Source organism: Drosophila pseudoobscura, chromosome X (assembly GCF_009870125.1).
Source record: "Drosophila pseudoobscura strain MV-25-SWS-2005 chromosome X, UCI_Dpse_MV25, whole genome shotgun sequence".
NCBI classification, from domain to species: domain Eukaryota; kingdom Metazoa; phylum Arthropoda; class Insecta; order Diptera; family Drosophilidae; genus Drosophila; species Drosophila pseudoobscura.
The window spans coordinates 42,239,538-42,262,360 of NC_046683.1; the positions used below are offsets into that span (position 1 = coordinate 42,239,538).

General features: G+C 49.1%; 1 protein-coding gene and 1 long non-coding RNA gene across 6 annotated transcripts in view; both read right to left on the bottom strand.

Moving 5' to 3' along the window:
- Positions 1–22,823, bottom strand: part of Ten-a (tenascin accessory) — a 215,539-nt gene that overhangs the window by 57,361 nt on the left and 135,355 nt on the right. For all 5 annotated transcript variants that reach the window (XM_033383679.1, XM_033383678.1, XM_033383682.1 and 2 more), the window contains 2 exons: positions 3,654–3,983; positions 1,651–1,757 (listed from right to left, as the gene is read on the bottom strand). In XM_033383679.1, coding sequence (XP_033239570.1) covers positions 1,651–1,757; positions 3,654–3,983 — 437 coding nt within the window. The remainder of the gene's footprint in view (positions 1–1,650; positions 1,758–3,653; positions 3,984–22,823) is intronic.
- On the bottom strand, positions 16,724–17,921 carry LOC117184797 (uncharacterized). The gene is made up of 2 exons (XR_004470270.1): positions 17,523–17,921; positions 16,724–17,471 (listed from the first exon to the last, which is right to left on the bottom strand). It is a non-coding gene; the product is annotated as an uncharacterized lncRNA (long non-coding RNA).

Here is a 22,823-nt window from a genome sequence, read left to right on the forward strand (position 1 = left end):
AAACAAAATGGCAGCTACCGCTCCCGCTCCGTGGCAAGGCCTTGCCACAAAACGATGGGCCACCAGAGCTGCCAGCCCAGATGTCGACGCACAAACGTTAAAAGTGTCCAAAAAGTTGGGCCAATGTTTCACTAGATAAAACGTCAGGGCAGAGGCCACCACAGGATGGCAGGCAGCTCCGCAGCAGGTCGGTGGAGGAGTCGGTGGCAGAGGAAACAGGATGGCTGTGTGGTGGTAGGTGGTCGGTGGTCGGAGGTCGGTGGTAGGTGGTCGGTGGTTGAGGCGTCGTCATCGTCGCCATTGCCGTCAACGGTTGGCGGGGCTGCCACGTCAACCCTTTTGTTTCAAATTAAAATTTACATATTTTAATGTGCAAAGTTTTTGCCGAACGCTTCTCGCACGGAAGGAACAAGCCAGAGGAAAACAACAGACAAACACGGTGGAATGTCAGGGGCCATAGCCATAGCCATAGCCATAGCCAGTGACAGCGACAGCGACAGAGTTGGCCAAAAAACGGAGAGAAAAAATAAATTAAATTGACCTGTAAATATAATTTGGAAGGGAGCAGGAGCAGGAGCAGGAGAGCAAGCGACAGAAAACGTGTTTAATTTCCCAAGTTGTAAGCAAAAACAGGAAAACAGAAAACAGGACGCAGGACACAACAGGAGATGGAGCAACTTCCTTCTCTCAGATGGAGCTCAATGGAACTTCAACTGAACCGAACCGAACTGAACTGAAGTGAAGGGATCCATTGAGGCAGGTTCAGGTATCATACTAGATGAAATGCGGAGACCTTCCCACCAAATCAGGCTAAAAGGATAAGACTTAAGCGAAGGATTATCCTCCTTAAGATAGACACCATTTGAATGGAAATAATGGCTCCGTGGTAATACACCATTGACTGCTGCAGCTCCTGCTGCAGAAGAAAATTCAAATTTCCGAGTGGGACCACAACCACAAGGCTGTCAGAAAGTATGCATTGCCGCAGGCACCGCATCGGGGCCATAAAATGATTTTTGGGGTTTTCCCAGAGGCAGAGACGTCCATATCCAATCACCGATCTGGTGGTTTGTTTGATGGCAGCGGGATGGCCAGGGAATTTCAGGTGTCTGGTGTCTGGGGTCTGGGGTCTGGGGTTTGCGATGCGGTTTCTAATTGCTTGTCAATTGTTGTAGATGCCACCCCCCCTTCCCGCCACACCACTCAACACCTTAAGAGTTGGCACATTTATCAATTAACAACAAGCGTTCAAGTTGTGTGTGCGAGTGTGTGTGTGTGTGTGTTAACATGTTAACACCATTTAACGCTAATGTAAAGCAAACACTTTGATGTATTTGCCTTGTTATCGCTACGTTTGTAGCACGTTGCACTTATGTATGTATGTATGTATGAGCACTCGGAATACGATTGTTTGGGTGAGTGTGGAACTAAGCGAATATTTGCCCCTGTGTGTGTGTGTGTATTTTTCATTAACTATGTTGGCATTATGACAGTCCACACACACACACACACACACACAGACATCCGCTTCGGCATCCGCGGACAGGGGTCCGTTTTTGCCGTTTAATCGCAAAGTACGACGATATATATATATATATATATGGATGGGTGTATGGGTATGTATATGGATATAAGTAAATGTATGCTTACCTGCAAAGTATGCCAACATGGCGGTTAGGACGACGGATACGAATATTAAGGCGATGCTCAAGCATTTCCAGGAACATCGGTGCTGACAGCGCTTATCTATGTGAAACCTGTGGACGAGACAAAGAGCGGGAGAGAGCGGGAGAGAGTGAGTGGGGCTTAAACAAACTGTGAAATGCATTTGTAATTAACAAAACGGGCAAACAGAGGGAGGGTGATGGGTGATGGGCGATGAGCGATGAGGAGAAACCGCAAGACACACGGCTAAAGCCCCGTCATCTGGATGACTCGGCTGATGCTGCTGCTGCTGCTGCTGCTGCCTTGGCTCGTCCTGTGGCTTTAGACGCTTGACATGTCACAAGGACCACAAAAACAAACCAAACCAAACAACACACAAACCCCACACCCCCCACCCCACATCCAGCCCCACCCACACACGTGCACATGCACAAACAGAATGGGGCCTGGGACTGGGTCTCGCAACAAGCAAGAGTTAGTACGCCAATGAGTTTGTCAAACTGTTGGCCACGGCTACTGCTGCTGCAACGGCTGGCAACTTTTTTAATATAGGTAGCAGGTCCCCCTCCCGCTCCAAATCCCCACGAAACCCCCGAACCCAAACGAAACGAAACGAATGGCGAAACGCATGCAAAATTATGCACCCAATCCCTCGAAACAGCCACCCAGCCACCCAGCCACCCAGCACCCACCACTCGGCACTAGAACTACAGTTACGGAACGGTGTTGGTGTTGGTGTTAATCACACATACTACTCTTAGTGGCAGTCGCCTCCGGCCTCCAGAGCTGTCTTTCGGCGCTGGTCTTGGCCCTCCTCCCGCCCGCCCTCCGTCTAATTGCGTAAAAGTTGAAGGAAATGCGAGTGGGGTGGGGTGGCTTAAAGGGAATTAACAATTCTTGAGTTGGCGAAACTTTCGTAACTTGGCCAGAATTGGGTTAGACTCGAAAGTGCCCAGAGGAGAGGGTCCCTCTCGTCCCTCGAGGGAGGCTGACTCGAGCCACTCCCAAAGGTGACTCAACTCACTCAATATCCTCTCTCAAAGGACAGGTGCAGCCCCCCTCCTCCCCAACGAAGCCATCCCCCTGGGCTATGGAGCAAAATAAATCAAGGAGCTGGAGGACGAGGACCCCCCAGCATTGTTGAACTATGAACAACTCTAGGAGTGATCCCAGCAAAGGAAGGTCGTTCCCACATGGTTTTTCCCCTTCCACCCCTACCGACCCTACCAAAAAACCAATAATTTGGACTCTGAATATATATGTATTGTGTGTATTGCCTGTATGCACTATATCTACACAACGATTTCAATTTAATTTGAATATTTTTCAGGGCAGGGCACCCGTTGAGTGGCAGGCAGTGCTACGTGTGGCACGTGCAGTTCTCCGCTTTCTCCCACGTCTTTGGGCATTTCTTTGTGGCAGCAAGGTCCGCCGCCTAAAACACTCATTGGCCCTGTTAACGTCAAAGGCGATAGACCTCAAGACAAGTCGCTTGAAGGTTTTGCTGCGCCTTTACGGGCTGGAAGCACCGCTGCTTGAAGACACTCTGGAAGAACAGTAGACTGAAGCAAAAACCAAGTCGGATCTTTCCGTATGGCGTATGGTACCCGTTGGAGGTTTGACTCTAGCCAGGTGTTTTCCTTTCCCTTTGGGAGGGGTTTGCAACGGCTTAGAGGCTGCAGGAACATCAAGCAGTGGGAAGGGGAAACAGGGTCTGATTTAATCTTCGCACTCATCGGATGAGACCGCCATTAAAACGGAGAAGGTGGCGCCCGAGGCCTGCGCCTGAATTAAATCGGTGGACTGGAAGTCATATCGGAGGGCCACGAACCAGAGCGAACACTCAATTTAACTTGAATTCTGGGGATTGGAGTTGCACCCGCGGCATTCAACTCGTGTTGCAGGGAGGCATGGGTTAATGGGTTAAAGGGGGACTCGGACGGGGACTGGGACTGGGACAGGGACTGGAACTGGGTCTGTCTGCTTACCTGGATGGCGAATATGGCGAATAATGCGGTGCATGCGTTGAGTGGGAATTACGCAATGGGAATCCGGGCATGACCAACGGCTGTGAGCCGCTTATCTGGCAATGGGGTCCCCCATTGCCGCTGCCCGGTGGCCCGACGTTGGTATTGGGACCACCGCCGCCGCCGCCGACGCCAACGCCGCCGCCCACTTGACCCACACCGCCCACACCGACGGGCATTGTGCCGGCGCCCATGGGCATGACGACGCCACCGCGATCGATGCCGCCATGGCCGATTGTGTTGCTGCCAGTTGACATACTTTGTGGCATCTGTTGTGGGTGGCCGCCCAATCTGAAATGGCAAAAGAGAAATGGACAATCAGTGAGTGGAGTGCATGGAGTACGAGTAATGTGGGTGGTCTACTGGTTGAGTGCTGAAGTGGTGGATTGCTGGAGTGATGGAGGAGATTCTCTGTATTTTTTCGGAGACTTTTCCCAGGGAGAGAGAGATAGAAGGCGAATGAGAGAAGCGCTTGTAATACGGAAATTAAAACATGTGCACAAGTTTTCGTCCTACATTCGCAAATTCCTTCGTCCTCCATCCTCCGTCCTTCCTCCGCTTTTCCCGCAATATTTAAATCTCATCCTTGTGGACAAAGGCTTATTGTTGCTGCTGCCGCTGCCGCTGCTGTTATCATTATTATTTTCAGCGGTTAAGTGATGCGGAAATTTTAAATTAAAAAACATAAATCAATGCATATGTGAGTGGGTCGGTTCTGGTCGGGTAGGGTAGGGTCTGGCCTGGTCTGGTCTGGTCTGGTATGGTCTGCAGCCCAGTCATTGTATGGTGAGAGTTTTCATTATCCTTTTCCTTCCCATCTCTGCCCGTCCCTTCCCTTCCCTTCCTGGTGGCCGCCGGCCGTTGTTTGTGTTTTATTATCGCTCAACATTAAGCGGAAATGCAGTGCTGCTAGCGCTCGATAACTGCTCGCCATTGTTGCCTCTTTTTGCTGGCAGCTACTGTGTGTCGGCCATGCCGTGCCACACTTTGTGGATGCCATTTTCAGGCGCCGCCCGCAAGTATGCAGCACAAATTGCTGCTGCCCTTTTTGTTATTTCTCGAAAACATTTTTGCGGACACACACACACACTCACACCCAAACACACGCGCGAGCGGGGAGTGCGTGTGCGTGTGCGTGTGCGTGTACGTGTACATGTGCGTTCCAAGGACGCAACGGAGCTGTCGACAACTGAGCCAAAAATATTGGAAGCATTCCAGAAAAATGCCTGACACAATTCAGTGCACTTTCTGGGCCAAGTACAGTCGCCACAAAGGCCCAAGAGAATCGTTTGCTTTGGTCAGGGCTCAAAGGGAGCGAAGTTACAAAAAACTTTTCAAAGATTTTATGCAAAAATATTTGAAAACTGTGCTGGGAGTGCACTCCCATTGCGGGGCAAGAACGGGGCCAGTCCCACCGCCCTCTGGCCACACTTTATATAAATGATATCTCATTAAGAATAGAAGACGAAGCGAAGTTGCCTCAAAGGTAATTTCTTGCAAAGTACAGCTGCCTCAAAGGCAATCTCTGCCTTCTTTTGTCGTAAATGTTTTCTAAAAGTATCTTTTCCTTGACAGCGAGAGAGACTGAGGGCCCAGTATTTATCTCGGTTTTGGAGAACTCATCCAATTATTTCCATGGTGCAGCCTCAGCGTGATGGAATGGGGGCGAAGGCAGCCTTGAAGTCTCTTCCGCGAAGTCATGCAAATGTTGCATGAAAGGCTATTTGCCGGCTTTGATGCAATGAAACTTTTGCTTGCCAAGTACAGTCGCGTCAAAGGCAGCACTGTTTAACCCGTTACGCCCGTCGAGCTTATCTATTCCAGTGCTTATTTTATACGAGTACGGTCCCCGTTCCCGTTCTCGTTCCCGTCCCAGTGCCCCAGCGGCGGCAGCATCATTGTCGAGTCGCGTCGAGTCCCATCGTCAGCTGCTGTCGAGTGCATTTGACATATCACATTTGGCTCTCGCTTTGGTTTGGTTCGGTTCGGTTCGGTTTGGTTTTGGTTTTGGCTTTGAGCTGCCGCCATTTTGGCTTTGTTATTTATGGCCATGTCAAGCGGTCGCTGGCTGGTCAAGCTCCACTCCACTCCACGCCCACTAGCGGCCGCTCCTGCCTCTGGTCCTCCTTCCGCAGTCTCTCCCGAGTGCTCCTCGTCCTCGGTTTCGGGGTCTGGCCTGCATTTGACATGCGGTTTTTGTGTGTGCCGTGCGGTGCGGTGCGGTACGGGTTTTTCTCTTTTTTCGGCTATTGAAAATTTGTATTGCTTTTTTTTTTATTTTGAGATGTTCTCATTTTGGGTTTTTTTTTGGAAATTCGGAGAATGCGATGCATTGGGAATCGGCTCAACCGCCGAATGAACTGCACTCCAATCTGGCACTTTTGCGAAAGAGATTTGCATGGGCTGTAGCGTTCTGTAGCTTTGTTTTTGTTTGTTGTTCAAAATGTAACCAAAAATCAAGCTGCAAATTTACGAGTTATTAACAAAAGTTCGGGCCCCGGGGCCAAAAAGCAACCAGATCAGTGTAATTTATGGCGGGGGGAAGGGTGGGGAGTGGGTCATGTGGCTGGGCGCCTGAAAATATGCAACACGAAACAATGAATGGGACCCCCGGGGCCAGAGAGAACCACAGCGAGAGCGCAGGGCAGGGCCAGGGCCAGTGCCAAATGAGTGCGAAAGCCGCTTACAACACCAACAGCCGCAGGAGCAGCAGCCAAAGCAGCGGAGGCAGCAGCAGGCGGCACAAGACAAATGTGTATCTGTATCTATGTGTGCAAGTATCTAAGTATGTGTGCGTGTGCGTGTGTGTTTTGTGGGGCGCTTAGCAAATGCTAAGCCAGCCAGCGAACAGCGCAAGCTGTGCCTGTGATTTATTAGCAACAATAATAGAATTAAACAATTTAAATTAAGTTGTAGCCAAAAACCATAAACAGTCTGCCAAGCGGCCCTGTGGGTAGGGCTCCTGCTGCCGGCCGCCTGCCTCCTGCCTCCTGCCGCCTGCCGCTTCCGTCTCCTCGCTGGCAGGACACGCAGCGTATTTTGTTGCCTGGCTGTGGGGATACCCTCGAAGGCGGCCATTGCTATGGGTTCTTCCACATGAGTGCTGGAAAGGTGGAGCTTCTTAAGAGCAGCCTCAGTCTTGAGCAAAAGGTGCTCGGATCTACTTGCAGTCGAAGTTCTCAAAGTCTCTGAATTATGCTTAAAGTCTTTAATCCTCTAAGGGGTGCTCAAAAGTTCCAATCGAAATGCGAATGGTGCTCTTGACCAGCAGCAGTAGCTGAGGGGTGGCAATGAAGGGTAAAGTCAGGCAGCAGGAAGTGTCTTTGGGGCCATGGTGGGGTCGCAGTAAAATTTCCTCGCGCTGCTGGCGGCATTACAAATGCTTCCTGTGCATGCATTTGCCAGCAGTTTGTGAGTGTCCTGCTCTATCCCATTGTTTTGTGTGTGTGTGTGTGCGTGGCAGTGTGTATATTGCTGCCATTATTATTGGTGTTGACCAACCGCAGCAGAGCCCCATGCACCCGATCCCTGTGCACCACTCGACACTCGGACGAAAGTTGTGCCACACGCAGAATGCGACAAGTGCAAGTGCAGACGGGGCAAAAAAACCATTGCATACTTTTCAGCGTGCATCGCATTTTGAAACCCACAAAAAATGGCATTTTGTTGTCGCCACTGGGCGACTCTCCCTCTCTCTCTCTCTCTCTCTCTTTCACTGTGTGTGTGTGTGTGTGTGTGTGTGTGTATGGTTGATTGTTTAATTTAATTTGGATTTAAAAGCAGCGCACAACAAAGATTGCTGGCAATTATTTTTTGCCAAGTGTTTTTTTTTGTTGTTTTGTTATTCAATCAAATAATATTCATTTCATTTGCAATCAAAAACAACAACAACAATACAAAACGTTCTTCCTTTATTCAATTTTGTGTGCCTTCCGTCTCTGGCTGTGTGCGGGGCAGGCGATAATAAATTCAGTTTTAAGCTGAGCCACGACACACACACAGATACACATCGGGTATCTTTAAATGTTTTTGGAATTCGGATAAAACAAAAACCAGTATTAAATGGGGGCCGAAAAGAACAAAACAATTGCTCGAAATTGAACTAAAACACTGCACTTTCCTATTGAAATATAATCACCTGTTCAAGGCATTGATTTGTCCATTGTTAAGTGGCTGAAAGTGTTCAGTATTTTTGGTGGGTATGCAGTAAGTGCTTTAAGTGTTGAAAAGTGACTTCAGTTTTTCGTTCGCTGCGTTTTTTTCTTAGATTTATAAATGGAAGAGAGTTTTGGCAAGTGTTGGAGAGAGTTTTGTTTGTAAGTGCTGCAACAGATCGGTGTCTTGATTAGTTTCCTTTTTTAATCACATTTCGGGAATAAATCTGAGATCGTGTTTTCGCAGTAGCCTGTAGCCGGGAGCAAATCAATCAACTCCGCCGCATATTCCGCCCAACACTTCCCAACCCCTCACCCTCTCCATCTCCCGGCTGCAATCCGCTTCTCTCCGCTCACTTGCTCTCAGGGCCCATTATAGCTGCATTAGAGTGCGTGACAGGACAATGCGCTGGGCTCTGGCCCTGGCTCTGGCTCTGATTTGGATGCCGTTGCCGTTGCCGTTGCCGTTGCCGTTGCAGATGTTAATGTTGCACGTAGCCCTTTGCCACAGTTTGTTGTTCACCTATTTGGCCTTTTGTCTCTCTCTGGCGTGGCTGTTGCCATCTCTCTCTGTGTGTTATTATTGATTTCGCGCTTCATTTTTCTAGCACGTTTTCAGCGCCGCCTCGCACACAACGTGTAATTTTGTTTGGATCTATCGTACGTTTCCCCTAGACCTCATGTTCCCTCTTCGCTCTTCACTCCTTTTCCCTCCCATCCCTTTTATTCTTCAAAACTTTCTTTATGTGTGTGTGTGTGTGTGAAAATTTTGCGAAAATCACGTTTTTGGTGGGCGTTTTGTTAGTTTTCGCTTTGTAAGGCACGAATCTGATGAAACCAACATCCAACGTGAGACCTGAGGACCTATGAGCGGAGGGGGGTGACGTGAGGAGGGTCGGATAGGGTAGGGACATGGGCTTAACCCAACAATGCCATGCAGGGCAGAAAAGCGAAATTCATAGTTTTGTTCCACTTCCATTGGAAGCGTATGACTGTGTGTGTATCTGTATCTGTAGTACAGATTCTGTGTCTACATATGTGTGCGTGTGTGTGTGCCCCTGCCACTGCCACTGCCACTGCCACTGCAATCCATTGAAAAGTTTCGCAACAAAACGTTCAATGGCCTTCAGGCTCGATCGGGCTCTGGGGAAAATTCAAGGGAAGGAAGGCAAAGGAGGAAAACCCCCACCCCCTCCCCCGCCCACGAAGACTGTTCATCAAATTTGTTTAGCATTTCGTTGTTGTTTGTTCTGAATGGCGGAGGGGAAATCGTCCACTCAGTGCTCGGATATGATATAAAACTCCTGAATGAACGAACGGAAGGAGCCCATCAATTTGGATGGGATCTATCGGAATTCAGGCACGATTAAGTGGAATCAAATATGCCTACATGTGGCAGGACCTTTGTGATCCATTCATAACCCCTTCATATCATTCCACTATTGATTTCCCCATCATTTCGATATCGGTATCTGTGTATTTAAGGCCAGCCATAAAGCAGTCCCGCGAGAATCCACCATCCTTAGACATCCTTTGGCCATCGTTTGGCCTCCTCTCTGGAGACCGCACAAAACAAAAGAGGCAGCAAATCAAAAACAAACCGAACCAAAAGAAGCATCCGAAGGAAAACCCAGGGCCAAAAAAGGAGGAGAACGGCACACAGCACAAAGAGAGACAGGAGCAGTTTTTGCGGGGGGGTCGGATGGTGGCGAAGGAGGAGTGGGGCTGTCGCTGGAGGCGGCGGCGGTGGGGGCAAATCAATTTAATTAGTTTCTGACTTTCATTTACAAATTATGCATAAATCTGTAGACAGCGCCCCAGAGACCATAAATTAAGCGCCAGCCAGCGCCAAAAGCAAACTCTCGACAACGAAAAAATACACGAAAAAGGAAAAAGGAAAAAAGAAAAAGAAAAAAACCAGCGAAAAGAAAAGCGAAGCGGCGAAAATAAACGAAGGGAAAAACTTTTAGCAAAACACAAACAGCAGCAACCGAAACTTGTATCTAACTACAGAATGGAGAAAGCAGAAAGCAGGACGGAGGAGGGGGAGGGGGAGAAAGCCAAAGTAGAAGTAGAGCCAGAAGAAGAAGACAGGGAAGAAAGCGAGAGAAGAGCGAAGAGCGAACAAGAGTGAGGGTTGGACGCAAAATTAATTTGCGCTTTTATTAAATTTTCTCTTTTCTGCTGCTTTTAGTCCAGGACAGGACCAGGACAATCTCGAAGAGGGGGAAAGCGAAAGCGATAGAGAGGGACAGAGAGAGAGGGGTAGGATGGCAGGTAATCACGCCCGCAGGGGGAAAACGCACACACACACACACAGACACAGACGCAGACAAATATGAGCAATTTTTATCGAGCGTAAGAGCAACAAGCGAACCGCACGGCACGCCGAGGGAGAGAGAGGGCAGAGAAGAATGCACAGGCGACAGCGGAAGAGTGACAAGGGTGCAATGCCAAAAACGCTGTCAAACGATATGCAAGCGGCGGCAGCAACGCAACGTCACCCACCAACCCCTCGAACCATTTTTTTATACACGATTTATTTTCGTTTTTATTTCTGTTCTCCTTTGCCTTTGTATTTTTCCAGATTTTTGCGAACAATTTCCTGTAGTACGGGGGGTACTTCGACTCCGAGACTGATCTTTCATGGAGATCATTCACACGTCACAGCTGAGAGGAAGAACTGGAAGAATGGCAGAGAATCGGGGGGGAAACAGATGGCAAGCATTCGCAGTCCCAGATGGAAAGAAGAGAGATTATAGAATACAAAGAAGATTCGTATTTCGATGTAAAGGATAAGGGTTCCATCTAAAGTGCTCAGGATTCCAGCGACACAGCTATGGGTATATATTTGTCTATTTTCACGGCACGACGAAAGGTTAATGATCTGCTAAAGGAAGGGGGAAGGGGGTCGCTGTATCAGTTTCGCGCTCTCATTGCCAACGATTCTGCAGGAATAAAAATGAAACCGAGAGCAAAGCACCCCTCCCGCCACCCCCTCTATGCAGCCACGCCGCTGCCGCTGCCGCTGAAGCGACTAATAACCCCCCGAGGGAGCAGCAAGAACCAAAACTTGAATCCGGCAAACCGCCAAAGGGCGGGGCCGATGCCGATGCCGAGGCCGATGCCGCAGCCGAAGCCATGGACATGGATGTGGATGTGGATGTAGGCGTGGGCGTGGGTGGTGGCAGCAGCAGCAGCAACAGCCACGGCAACGGCAACGGCGGCGACTGGCAATGATCAAAGCATTTTCCTTTCGCCTTTTCCCTCCTTCTCGACACTCTGTCTCATCCTCATCCTCATCCGTCGACGATGCGATGCCAGGCGGCAGCGGCCTGGGCTGGGTTTGGGGCATGCTAAATTTTTGTTATGACGGCGGAATTAATGTTATTAAGGGTCGATTTTCTGCCACGGTCTGGTGTGGTGGTGCCATGGGTCTTTCCGCTGTCCCTGCTCTCCCCCTTTTCCACCTTTTTTGTGTGTGTTTTTTTTTTGTTTCTGTTTGCGCTGCTTCTCTTTCTTTTTGTGCAGCCGTTGAGTTGATAATTTTGCGATGCCACCACACCAGCGGCAACAGCAACAGCAACAGCAACAGCAACAGCCACGGCGACAACAAGAGGCAGAAGACGGCTACGTCATTATCAGCAAATGCCGCACGCCGTTTTGTTTGACAAAGGCATCAGCCCACACCCACACCCACAGCCACCCCTCACCGCACAGCACCAGCTACCACCCACCACCCACTCGAGTCTGTCTCTCCTTTGGCTGCGTTTTCCCTGTTTATGGGCCTTATTAAATATTTACAGTTTTGGCAAGTTTGAAAAGCGCCTTTAATTGCTGTCACTTCTAGATTAATTATTTACACACACACACACACACACACACACAGGCGCAGACACAGACACAAGCATACCCGTACGCACCCACACAGCCATCGACCAGGATGTCCATAGGGGCGCCCCGAATCCTGGAGGGTATACAGGTACACGTGCACATACCCTTTCCTGGCAGGAGGAGATGGAAGGGACCGTCATTTGCATCTGCAACATAACTACGAGCCACGAATGAGATGTAGATCGTTTCACTCATAGAATCATTCGATTCCCTTCACGTGGAGAGCATTGCCTGGTCGGCTTTCGGCTTTCGACTTTTGCCTGGGAAACTCTTTCGGCTTTCCTTTTTTGCCTGCTCGTCATTTCGTCCTTTCAGGAGAAGGTAGGAGGAAGGAGGTGGGCGTTGGCTGCTGGCTGGTGTTGGTATTGGTATTGGATGGGAGGCATGAAAGCGACGCGCGATAAGCGCCTCAAACATTTTTCCAAGCGCTTATTAATTGTGTTTGTCGAGTGACGACGGCTGCTGCTTGAGCTTGAGCCCGAGCCCAGCAAATGGGAGGGAGGATTGGGCTGGGCTGGGCTGGGGCGGGGTGTGGTGTTTGCCAAAGGATTATGCAGCTCTAAGGAAAAACGAAGAGAAAACTGGAAAATTATAGTTTAATCTGGCGCCCTCCCATGGCCACCTGCTGGGCGGGGGGAGATTTTTTAATATTTGCCAGAAGTGTGGCAATAAAACCAATCGAGCTAATAGCGGAAATTGCCTACAGACGAAGACCGAAAACCCCTGAAAAACAGAAATGCCGAAATCGAAAAATCGCAGCGGGTCATCGTCCTGCCAGCCACGTGGCCATACCGCAGGTCCCTGTATCCCTCGGTCGCTGTCTCTCTGATTTTTCCCAGCGCCCGATTCCGATTCGAAATGGAATAAATTGAATTAGACGGCCCGCCAGAGGCCAGAGGCCAGAGGAATCGCAGCTGCAAGTGCAACCACCATCCGCATCCCCGATTCTCCCCTCTGAACATTTTGCCATTGCCATTTCCATTTCCATTCGTCCCGTCAAGGCCATAAAGCAGCGTGGTAATACGCACTCGTATGTTCGTCCATCTGGCTAATAATCAAATCAGTGGGCGTGGTCATATTTTTAGATTGCTTTACGCCCCATTTTCCTGAGGGCAATCAATTACGGGGTCCGTTCGTCGATCCATTCAGCAATCTTTTTGCCCTTCCGATCGGAATCGCAGAGAGTGCCGTGGAGGAGACACGACTATCATTAGAGTCTAGAAATTTAAAACACGAGTCGAAGGAGGCCCTCAAGTTAATTTGGAACATAATCTTTTAATCTGGTTTTTGTGTCAAACGCAGACCAACAGCAAAACACAGAGCCCAAAAGTGGGTGGGCAGGGGGCGAGGACTCGAGTTTCGGGAAAAGCCACCCCAGGAATCAACCCTTGACAGCACGGCGCACCACGGTGGTTGGGATTTATGAAAAATTCATTAGTTCCGTGTGCATCCAATAGATGACGACATATGAGCCTAATGATGCCCCAGGCACACATACACGCACCCCCACTCACACCCGAGAGGCAGTGCATTGTCCAGTCGCTGGTCAAAAAAGGGATCCGGAAATATGAGCAAAACATTAGCCAACAAAATACATCCGCCATAGACCATTAATCCGTTCCGGCATTACGGGAAATCCCATTGACTCCATGGGCAAATCGGAAGCCTTTCTTGCCTTCTCTTTTATCGAATGAAAAATTCAAATTAAATCGAAATTGCACTGGGGAAAAATCTTTGAATGAAAGCCAATATTTATTGACTTACTACAGATATGTAGCTATCCATCCTCAAGGAATGGCGTTTACTAACCCTAAGAGTCATAGGTACTCCAATTCTGTCCACTACAAAGGATATTTTGTTGAACTTTAAGGACTTTAAGCCGAAGCCCCATTCAACTTTGGTCCCCTCAGGCGAACAGTTACGTTTTTGCACTGGAAAAAGTATCAATTACCGAATTACCAAGCAACGTCCTCATTAAAATTAAAACATCAACGAACCCGAAAATCATCGGATGTGTTACTAGTGTTTAACCCAGCAACGGAAAGAAAAAAAAGGTTAGCTGCTACTTTGGAGCATTGTGATTCCCATCTCCGGCATTTTCCATTTTCCAGGACTGCAACAAAGGCTAACGGAACCATTGTCCGCGTCCCCGTCCCCGTCCCCGTCCCTGTACCTGTCCCTGCGATGTCCCTCTCCCGCTCCATGTCCCTGTCGACGTCGATGTCATTGTCGGGGTTCGTTTCGCCCCGTTTTTGCATACGCGATACACAATGCTCTGAATCAGAATCTGAATTTGGCTCCAGGGAGCGTGCATCAGTGACGTATTAACCGATGTTGATCCTTCCCTTTTCGGTCGCGTCACCTTTTTTGCTCCACCATTTTTTGTATACCCTTTGCAGAGGGTTTTTGGCGTCAGCAGTCGAGGTCTGGTCTCTACTTGAAGACATCTGCCCGACAATTTGCGTAGATCCTTGCCTTTGAGCCTGCCCTGTATATTTTTGGAATATACACGCCATAGTTACGATGTATCTGAAAGTGTATCTACGGCTTCGTCTGCCATCGACTCCCTTTTTCCGTTTGAGTTTGGGTTTGGCTTTGATTTACTTTACTTTAATCTGAATGTAATTTTTGTGTGTAATTTTTTTTTTTTTTGGTGGGGCGGGGCGCGTGTATCAACGTGCAACAAAACGGGCTCAAGGGGATCACAAAAAATACACACACACCCGCACACGCACGCACACACACATCAGCATAAGTCAACGTGTATGTGTGTGTGTGTGAGTGAGTGTGAGTGTGGCCGAAATTCATCAAAATCCAATCAATCTTTCATTTAAACATTTTCATTTCGGCTCGTTGCGCGGCAGTCGCATTGAATGGAAATCCATACAAAGGGCAACAGAGGGGGAGAGCAAAGGAGACGGCAGGCTGGCTGCCGATAGCGATAGCGATAGGGATAGAAAGAGACAGTGAGATAGGGAGAAAATGGCAAAACAAAGAGCAAGAAGAGCAGGCAAAAAAAAATCCGACGTAAAGCGCAAATATTTGCGCGTATAAATGGGGATGATGATAGATGGAAAAACCAAAAGGCAGCCAAAGGCCCAGAAACCAAGCCCCGAAAACAAGGCCCAAAGAGGTGGAGGAGGCGCCGAACCGCAAGGGGGAGCGAGAGAGTGGAGAGAGGATGGTGGATTCGAGGAAAACAAGAAAAAGAAGTGCGGAAAACCACTTTAGCTACCATTAAAGACTCATAGAAGGTCGACGCCCATTCATATCCTTTTTCTTCCGATCAAAATTTGAGAGGACTCTGCGGAATCATCTAAAGATGGATCTACCTTCAGTAATGGAAGGGCTGTGCATTCTGACAGTCTTAGTTCTCCTAATTTCAGAGTCCAATCTCGAAGAACGACATTTTTGACATATTTTAAATGGCTTGCAACGTTATATCAGGTCGGGAGACGCAATAATCTGACAATTGGTACAGTTTTTCCAACTAATGGACCGGTGGCCAGATGTGGTTCGATGCTGGAGCCAGAGCTAGGGCCCAGGGCCCAGGGACCAGAGCCCAGAGCCCATCATCCAAATTAGTTGGGGCGGGGCACAAATAAAGCGCTATAAATAAACAGAAGCTACAAAAAACGGAAGGAAAAAACAGAGCCCGCTGAAAGTGAAACTTGAAATTAATTCCGAGAGGATCTCCAGCCCGGAACCACATCGGACCACCCACTCGACCGAATGATGAGAGCGCCTGTATAAATATTCCGAACCCGAATCCGAAACCGAATCCGTAGCATAAATCGTGTGGCCCAAATACTCGTAGAAATTTTATGACCCATCCCCAAACAATTTCCCGAACGCTTTTCCATTTCTTATTTGGGGAAAAGCCAAAGCAAACACCAAGCGGCAGGCAGCCAGCCAGCCAGCCAGGCAGTGGGAGAGGAGCACGGGAGGGCGTCCCCTGTTTACCGTTTTGCATTTAAAGCTTAATCCCAGCCAAGGAAAGCATGAATTTATAATTAAAAGTAAATTAAAAGTAAATAAAACCGAGGAAACGCCAGTCCCAGTCCCGGTCCCGGTCCCAGTCGCAGGCCCCGAACCCAAAGGGAAACCCGCCGAAAAACATATCCAAAGAAACCCAACCCTGTTCTCATCGGCATAATGAGGGGACAACAGAGGACAGCAGGACATTCAAATAATGTTTGACAAGCCGTCAGAGGTGTTGAATGGGTCTCGTGCCGAAACAAGGGGCACAACAATTCGTATTTGTGGTGGAACTCTGGAACCACTCTACGGACCTGGATCCTATGCGATGGAAGACTGGACAGTTTCATGCAGTAACTTTCCGAAAAAGCACACTCCACTCTACGCCAAAGGGAGCCCGCCCTGCTTCCGGGCTTAAAGTGAAATCTGGGAATCTTTTTTCGTGAAATCGAAATTGGTGTCAACGCATAATCAGATGTTGACCTCCTCTCGCCCTAAGCCCCAGCCCCAGCCCCAGCCCCAGCCTGTCCCATGCCATCCCCTCGGACAAATTTGAATATCTAACAAGGACGAGAGGAGAGTGTAACATTAGCAAAAGATGTGCCAGATAGAGGAAGATGGGAGCAGTGGCAGGGGGCCCAAGGAAAAGCCGAAGTAAACGGCGCCCCGAAGTAGGTTAATGTGCGTCGATGTCGATAAAAATATATGTATGTGTGTCGTATATTGACAGTGAGAGATGTACACACACACACACAGTCGCCTTTCATGGATGTATCCATGGGCTTTCCACAGTACTCCACAGTGAGCCCCCAATCTGAGTGTCCCCCGTCGTGTGGTAGTCCGTTATTCGATGTCTAGGCAGGAATGGAATTTAAAATTCTAATTGCTCTCCACCTCCGTGCCCGTCTCCGTCTCCGTCCCCGTCTCCGTCCCCGTCTCCGTCTGTGTGGACGTACGATGTGCGATGCTCCTCTTCTTTTCAGCCAGAATGAATAAAACATTAAATCGGATTATAGAAATTTTGCATTTTTCAAAATTAACATGTTTATCCTGGCCAAGAGACGAGTCCCAGTGCCAGTCCCAAACTCGAGTCCCAATCCGAACAGAACTACATACTGCAGAAGAGAGTGAGAGGGGGCACAAGCAGGAACGGAGGAGGAAACCGCACTCAAAGTGCTGGGGCAACTTCTTGGCAGACCTCCCTCGCCCTCGCCCTCACACCCCACCTCTCTCCATCGACACATCGACGCATGCAAATTGCGGAGAACCGAAAATGAAGAAAAGCCAAGGATTTCCAGCAATTAAAACAGACAACCAGCCACCAAGTGGGCGGAGCCTAATAGGGTTAAGCATTTTGTTGAGGTGTTGCCCCGAGGAAGAGAGGCAAACCCACTTGCCACTTGCCACTTGCTATTTGCCACTTGCTACTCGGTGCATGAAAAGTGCGGCGAGGCGATACCAGATGCCAGACAGCAGATAGAAGATCGATGAGGATGCAATCAGAGAAGGGAATTCCAGCAAAATTTGGGCAAAACTTCAGAGGCACAATCTGCACGCATCTGTGAATGGAATTTTGAATGAAAATATTCTCCAACAAAAGACATCTTTCCGGGCAGAAATCTACGTGAAGATGGAATATTGCATGCCCATAATACGGCAGTTAGCTGTGGGAATATTGGCACCCTTTTTTGGGTGTACTCTGGTACTCTGAAGTCAGTATCTGCTTCGAATTGCGTTCGTTTTTATGGCGCATCTGAGGGATACAAAAACTGAAAGTTGGAACAGATATCACTCTTTACAATACCAATCGAGAATGTCCAAGCTAAGGACCCAAACTGTTTTGAATTCCCTTTGAAGCCATGTCTCTCTGGCGGTGAGTTCTCAATCCACTTGATGAAATGCTGCAATGAGTGAGTGAGTGACTGATTGAATGACTGGCATCCGTTTGAAGTGGCATAATGAGATTAGGGTCTCTGTTTTTGATACTTTTATGTGCCACAGCTCGCTCAGATTGGATGGGGAGGAAGGGTTCCGGTTGAAGTTCGAGCCGCCAGCTGGCCGGCTGGCGATACTCCTATGATGAGGGTTCAACAGTTGCCCGGATCGTGGCCCATACTCGTAATTACGGGGCAGGGCCCGAGTCCGAACCCGAACCCGAGCCCCAGCCATGGCGATAATTGCAGGTTACGTCCATAGAATGAACAATCCAATCTGGACAGTCCACAGTCCACAATCCACAGTCCAAAATCCAAAATCCACTCTTCCGATCGTCATAAGCCTTTGATATTTATGACGTGGCTGCCGCGTGGGGCGTTATGTCTGCCATCGACACTCCGTGACACATGACAAACAGCAAGCTGCGGCCAACCAGTGGCATAATCAACATCCCCATCGCCATGGCCATAGATATAGATATAGCCATCGCCATCGCCATCGCCATAGACGCCGCCTGCCGCTGCTGTTGCATGAGTGGCATGTGTAATTAGCCTGTCAACGTCTCCCACCTCCCACTCTCCCCATCTCCCCATCTCCCACTCTGCCACTGTGTCTCCCAGTCATGCAGCGTGCAGCGTGGAGCATGGAACACGGGGCACATTGTATTGCGGCTGGTTTCGCTTGCATTGACGCCAACTGCAGACGGCGGCAAACATTATTTGATTGCCGAAAATGCAAATTGTCGAAGCGATTAGCACTGGGGATGGTTGTTGTTGTTGTTGTTGCTGTTGGATGGCGGATGGCGGTTGGCGGATGTTGTTGCATGCAACAACCACGATGACTAAGATGATGCTGCAAAAACTTACATCATCCGCTTTCGGTTGCCAGCCGCGTGATCGTGTCTGAGGAATGTCGGAAGTCAGGAGGAAACTCTGTGGAAACCGCAGACGGAAACCCTGGCGCAGGATTTGGAGAACAACAAGAGAGGCAGCTCAAGACAATAATGTTGCATAGAGAGCGGATATTTGATTGAATTTCCGTAGCCAGCTACGTATCTTTCGAGGCGCGTATCCGCATCCCGTATCCCAATCAAATTTGTCTTCGGGGGAGTGCCGTTGTCCTGGCAATGGCACCTCCTAATTATGTGCGGAGCCCCCGTGTGTGCCTACCGTGCATATCAATGGCGATATCAAGATGCGATTTATGCGACTTTTCCTCGAGTGGCGTGTGGTGGTGGGTGCTGGGTGGGGGGGCGTGCGGCGTGTGTATGAAAAAGTCATTAAAATGTAATAAATTAGGCCACGTAAAGAAGCCACACATTGGATGCGAGATGGTGAATCAGAGATGAATCAGGGGTTCCTTTCATTTTCTTTTATTTTCCATTGGGTTGCCATGCCCCTGCCCCTGCCCATGGCCGCCGCCCACCATCTCCCACCGCGGAGGCAGATGAAAAGTGTATTAAATTGATTTCACTTGATTTTCCCGCTTGTACTCTCGTCGTACTTTATTTATTTTCCGCTAGAAAGGAGCTATGGTGCCATTCGGCACGGGGAATGGGGATGGCCACCGCCTCTGATGGATGGTGGATGTGGGATGGTGGATGTAGGATGGGCTCTTCTTCCTTGGGCCTCTGTGTATTCATTTCGCATTATTGCAGAATCCACACGAGCCACGCGCGTAATACATTTGCCTCTCCTCATCGCCGTTATACATACGAGTATGTACATACATATATGTATTTGTTGTGCCTTTGTGGGTAATGAATATCACGCGCTGCTTATTAAACCTTACGCATCGCTGGGAATCTAATAGAAGTGATGCAAAAGAAGAGCTAGAGCCGCGCCGAAACAGAACGTGCCTGTTGGGTAATTTAAGCATAAAAATATCACAAAATGAATCCCAGGCCGAGCCAAAGTCAAAGCCAACAAGAGCCCGAGAGACGGCCAAGAGAATAAATGCTACACTCGTCGAATATCGTGTCCCATAATCGAAGGCAGATTGATAGGGTAATATATGGTTATCCATCTGAATCTCTAAACAGAGACCCATAAAAAAGATGCCATTAACAGATCTTAAGACAAGAAAACGTTATGGATGGAACGAATGGAAAATATGAACTCTTATATTTTTTATTTGCTGGATTCTTGTGTAATATTCCTCTGAATATTGGAAGAAATCCACGCCAGTAACAGATCATTTTTATCTTAGAAAATACTCTGTAAAAATATGAAGATGTGGCGGCGGGGGAGGAGCTCTTCTGCTGAGGTGAGTTGAGGTGAAAAGGAGAGAAGGTGGCACATTACTGCGCGGCCATAACATAACCAAACAAAATGCTGTTCCATTTCCATTCTGTTCTACTTCCTTCCACGTTTTTTTATTTCCTTTTTTCTAGCTCTTTTGCCACAACACGAAATTTTACTTCCTGTGAAATGGTGGGAATCTGGAGAGGGGCGGAGAGGTGTGTGAATGGGCGAGTGGGTGGGTGGGTGTGTGCCCATATGAGTGTACATATCCGTTTGTCAGTCGTTCTGTGTGTGTGTGCGTGTGTGTGAGTTGTTTTGGGGCAAATATTACAAAACACAAACGCCTGTTTCCGTTTTACTAATTCGTATGCTGTTTGCATTTGCATTTTGTAGGCTGCGACAGAGGGGAGGAGAGACAGAGACAGAGAGAGCAGAGCTCTCCCTTGAAACGGATGCCTAGAGGGGAGCAGGGTAGCAGGGAAGCAGGGTAGCAGGGCAGCAGGGGAGGATGGATGGTGGGGCAGGTGGGGCACGGGAGCGTGCGTGCGTGCGACATATATGAAAAATATCCTTGAGCCAGAGAGAGAGAGGCAGCGGCAGAGGCGTAACAGGAGGCAATGTGAACGAAAAATCGAAAATATCGCGAAATTTACGGGGTACAGTGGTTGCCACACGACTGCGGGATGGGTGATGGAGGATGGGGGTGGGCATGGGGGTGGGGGTGGCAGTGGCGAGAGATACAACTCCCTCCCCATGTTGTCGTTCATTTTGCATAGCTCAAAAGCAAAGTGCCAAAATGGTTTTCGGGAGGAAGGAATTGAGAGATGGAGATGGAAACGGTGGGCCTGTTTGGGGTTGGGGTGGGGGTGGGGGGTTGTGTACCCAAAAGTGCAAAAGGAAATTCATGCATATGTGAGTGGGGTGGAGTGGGGTGGGAGGCAGGACTCCCCCTATGTGTGTCTGTGTGTGTCTGTGTGTGCCGCTGCCGGAAAGCGTTGAAATGTGCTACAAATTGAATTTTATTGAAACGTGTTTGAAATTTTTCGTCAGACATTTTCCCAACCGAAGCCCCATCCCATCCCATACCATCCCCCAAATGGAGCAACAACCCCTCCCCTCCACCAAGGATGCGGGCAGGATAACGCAGGAGGAGTACGGGTGGAGGTTGGGGCCGGGGGTGGCGGTGGGGCGGCAGAGCTCTGCTTGTTTTGGCCATTGTAGAATGCAAACAGGCAATCGCCAAGTGTCGCACACTCATTCCATGGCCATCGCCAATGGCGAACTATTCAAATTTGGGCGGCAAATGCTTATTCAGTGGGTGGGTGGCCGTAGCGAGTGGGGATTGGGGAGACGGCTGGTTGCGATGCCCGACAGTCGAACAAAAGCAGCTGCCAGCCCAGCCCCACTATTCGCCACAAAGGAGAGGAGAGAGGAGCCGGTCGGCAAAGAGAAACCTAATCTAAGGCCGAAGAGGGTTGTCAGAGCTTTGATGCCGCCAGGGTTGTCACCAGCTACGAAATAGCATAGGCTCTTCCTCCGAATCGCCGCCACATATGCCACAAATGTTTTCCTTCAAGCATCCAATGAACGGAGGACTTTCAAATAGAGTTGTCAGGCCACAGAAGTCACAGAGTTGCCAGCTTCCCCTTCCCCAGCATCCCAGGAGGTATCCTCTAACCATTCTTACCATTAATTGAAATCAAAGTGGCGTCTTATCAATTATTAACCCGAAGAACATTCCCCCATTCCACCCAAGTGGCATTTCTCCTTTAAACATTCACCTGAGTCACCATTCAGGTGGAGCCTGGAGCCGCTGATTCATCCGACTGCACATCATTCACAGTCCCAGTCCCAGTCCCAATCCCATTCCCAGTCCACATTCCACATCCACAAATGCACCACGTTTTCGCTAATCTGAACGCGTTCTGGGTCACCAGAGAGTCCCAGTCGGAGTCGGAGTCTGATTCAAATTCGGAGGCTGATGCTGATGTGAGGCAAGTCAGGTAGCCCTTAATGCTTTTTATGGCCTATGACCCCACGTTAGCCTCCGATTCGGGGCATTTCATTAGCCAAAGTGCCGACTGGCAACCTGGCGACCTGGCGGCCAGGCGACAACGACAATGACAAATGTCTGAGAGCAGGAGAACGACAGTAGCCCTATATCTCACGTCTGCTCCGAGCCCGCCTTCTGTTCGGCTTCTGTTGCTGCTATTCTGCCGAACATTTTTCTGTCTTTTCATTCAAATATCGAGAGTATCGACGAAGTTTGAAATTAGTTGATTTGTATTTATGGTAAATCATGGGATAAAAGCGCACAGGTAAGCAGTAGAGCCGGGCATCAGGGAGGTGGGATGTGGGACGTGGGGTGTGAATCGATTGAGACTCGTTTCGGCTCCTACTCCGACTTTGTGCCTTGTCAATCGGTGACTAATGTTCAGCAATTTGGCTAAGCGACAGAGAGACAACGGAGACAACAAACAGCCCGTCCCGGCCCGGCCCGGCCCAAAAGGAAAGGAAAGAAGAACGAACGGAGCGTCGCCAGGTAGGGATGAAAGCAAGAAGGTAAGAAGGAAAGATGGAGCCCAAAAACGAGAGCTAAAACGCAAGGACAAAATCGTTAAAATGTTAACAACAAGCTGGGGCTAAAATAAATCAATGCGCTTTTCGTTATTTATTCCCTTTCAAGTTCTCTCCAGCGTCTCCTCCTGCTCCTCCTCCTGCTTCTGCTCCTTCGAGGCAGGGCGGGTGGGAGTTTCCTGGAACGCTGGCATTCAATTTGTTTATCAGCAAGAAATTGAGTGAGTGTCAAGTGAATGAATCAAGTGCCAAAGTGGCTGTAGTAATCGGAGTCGGAGTCCAGCCCACCAATCCAGTAATCCACCAATCCAGCAATCCAGCAATCCTGCAATCACCGCCCTGTGCTATGC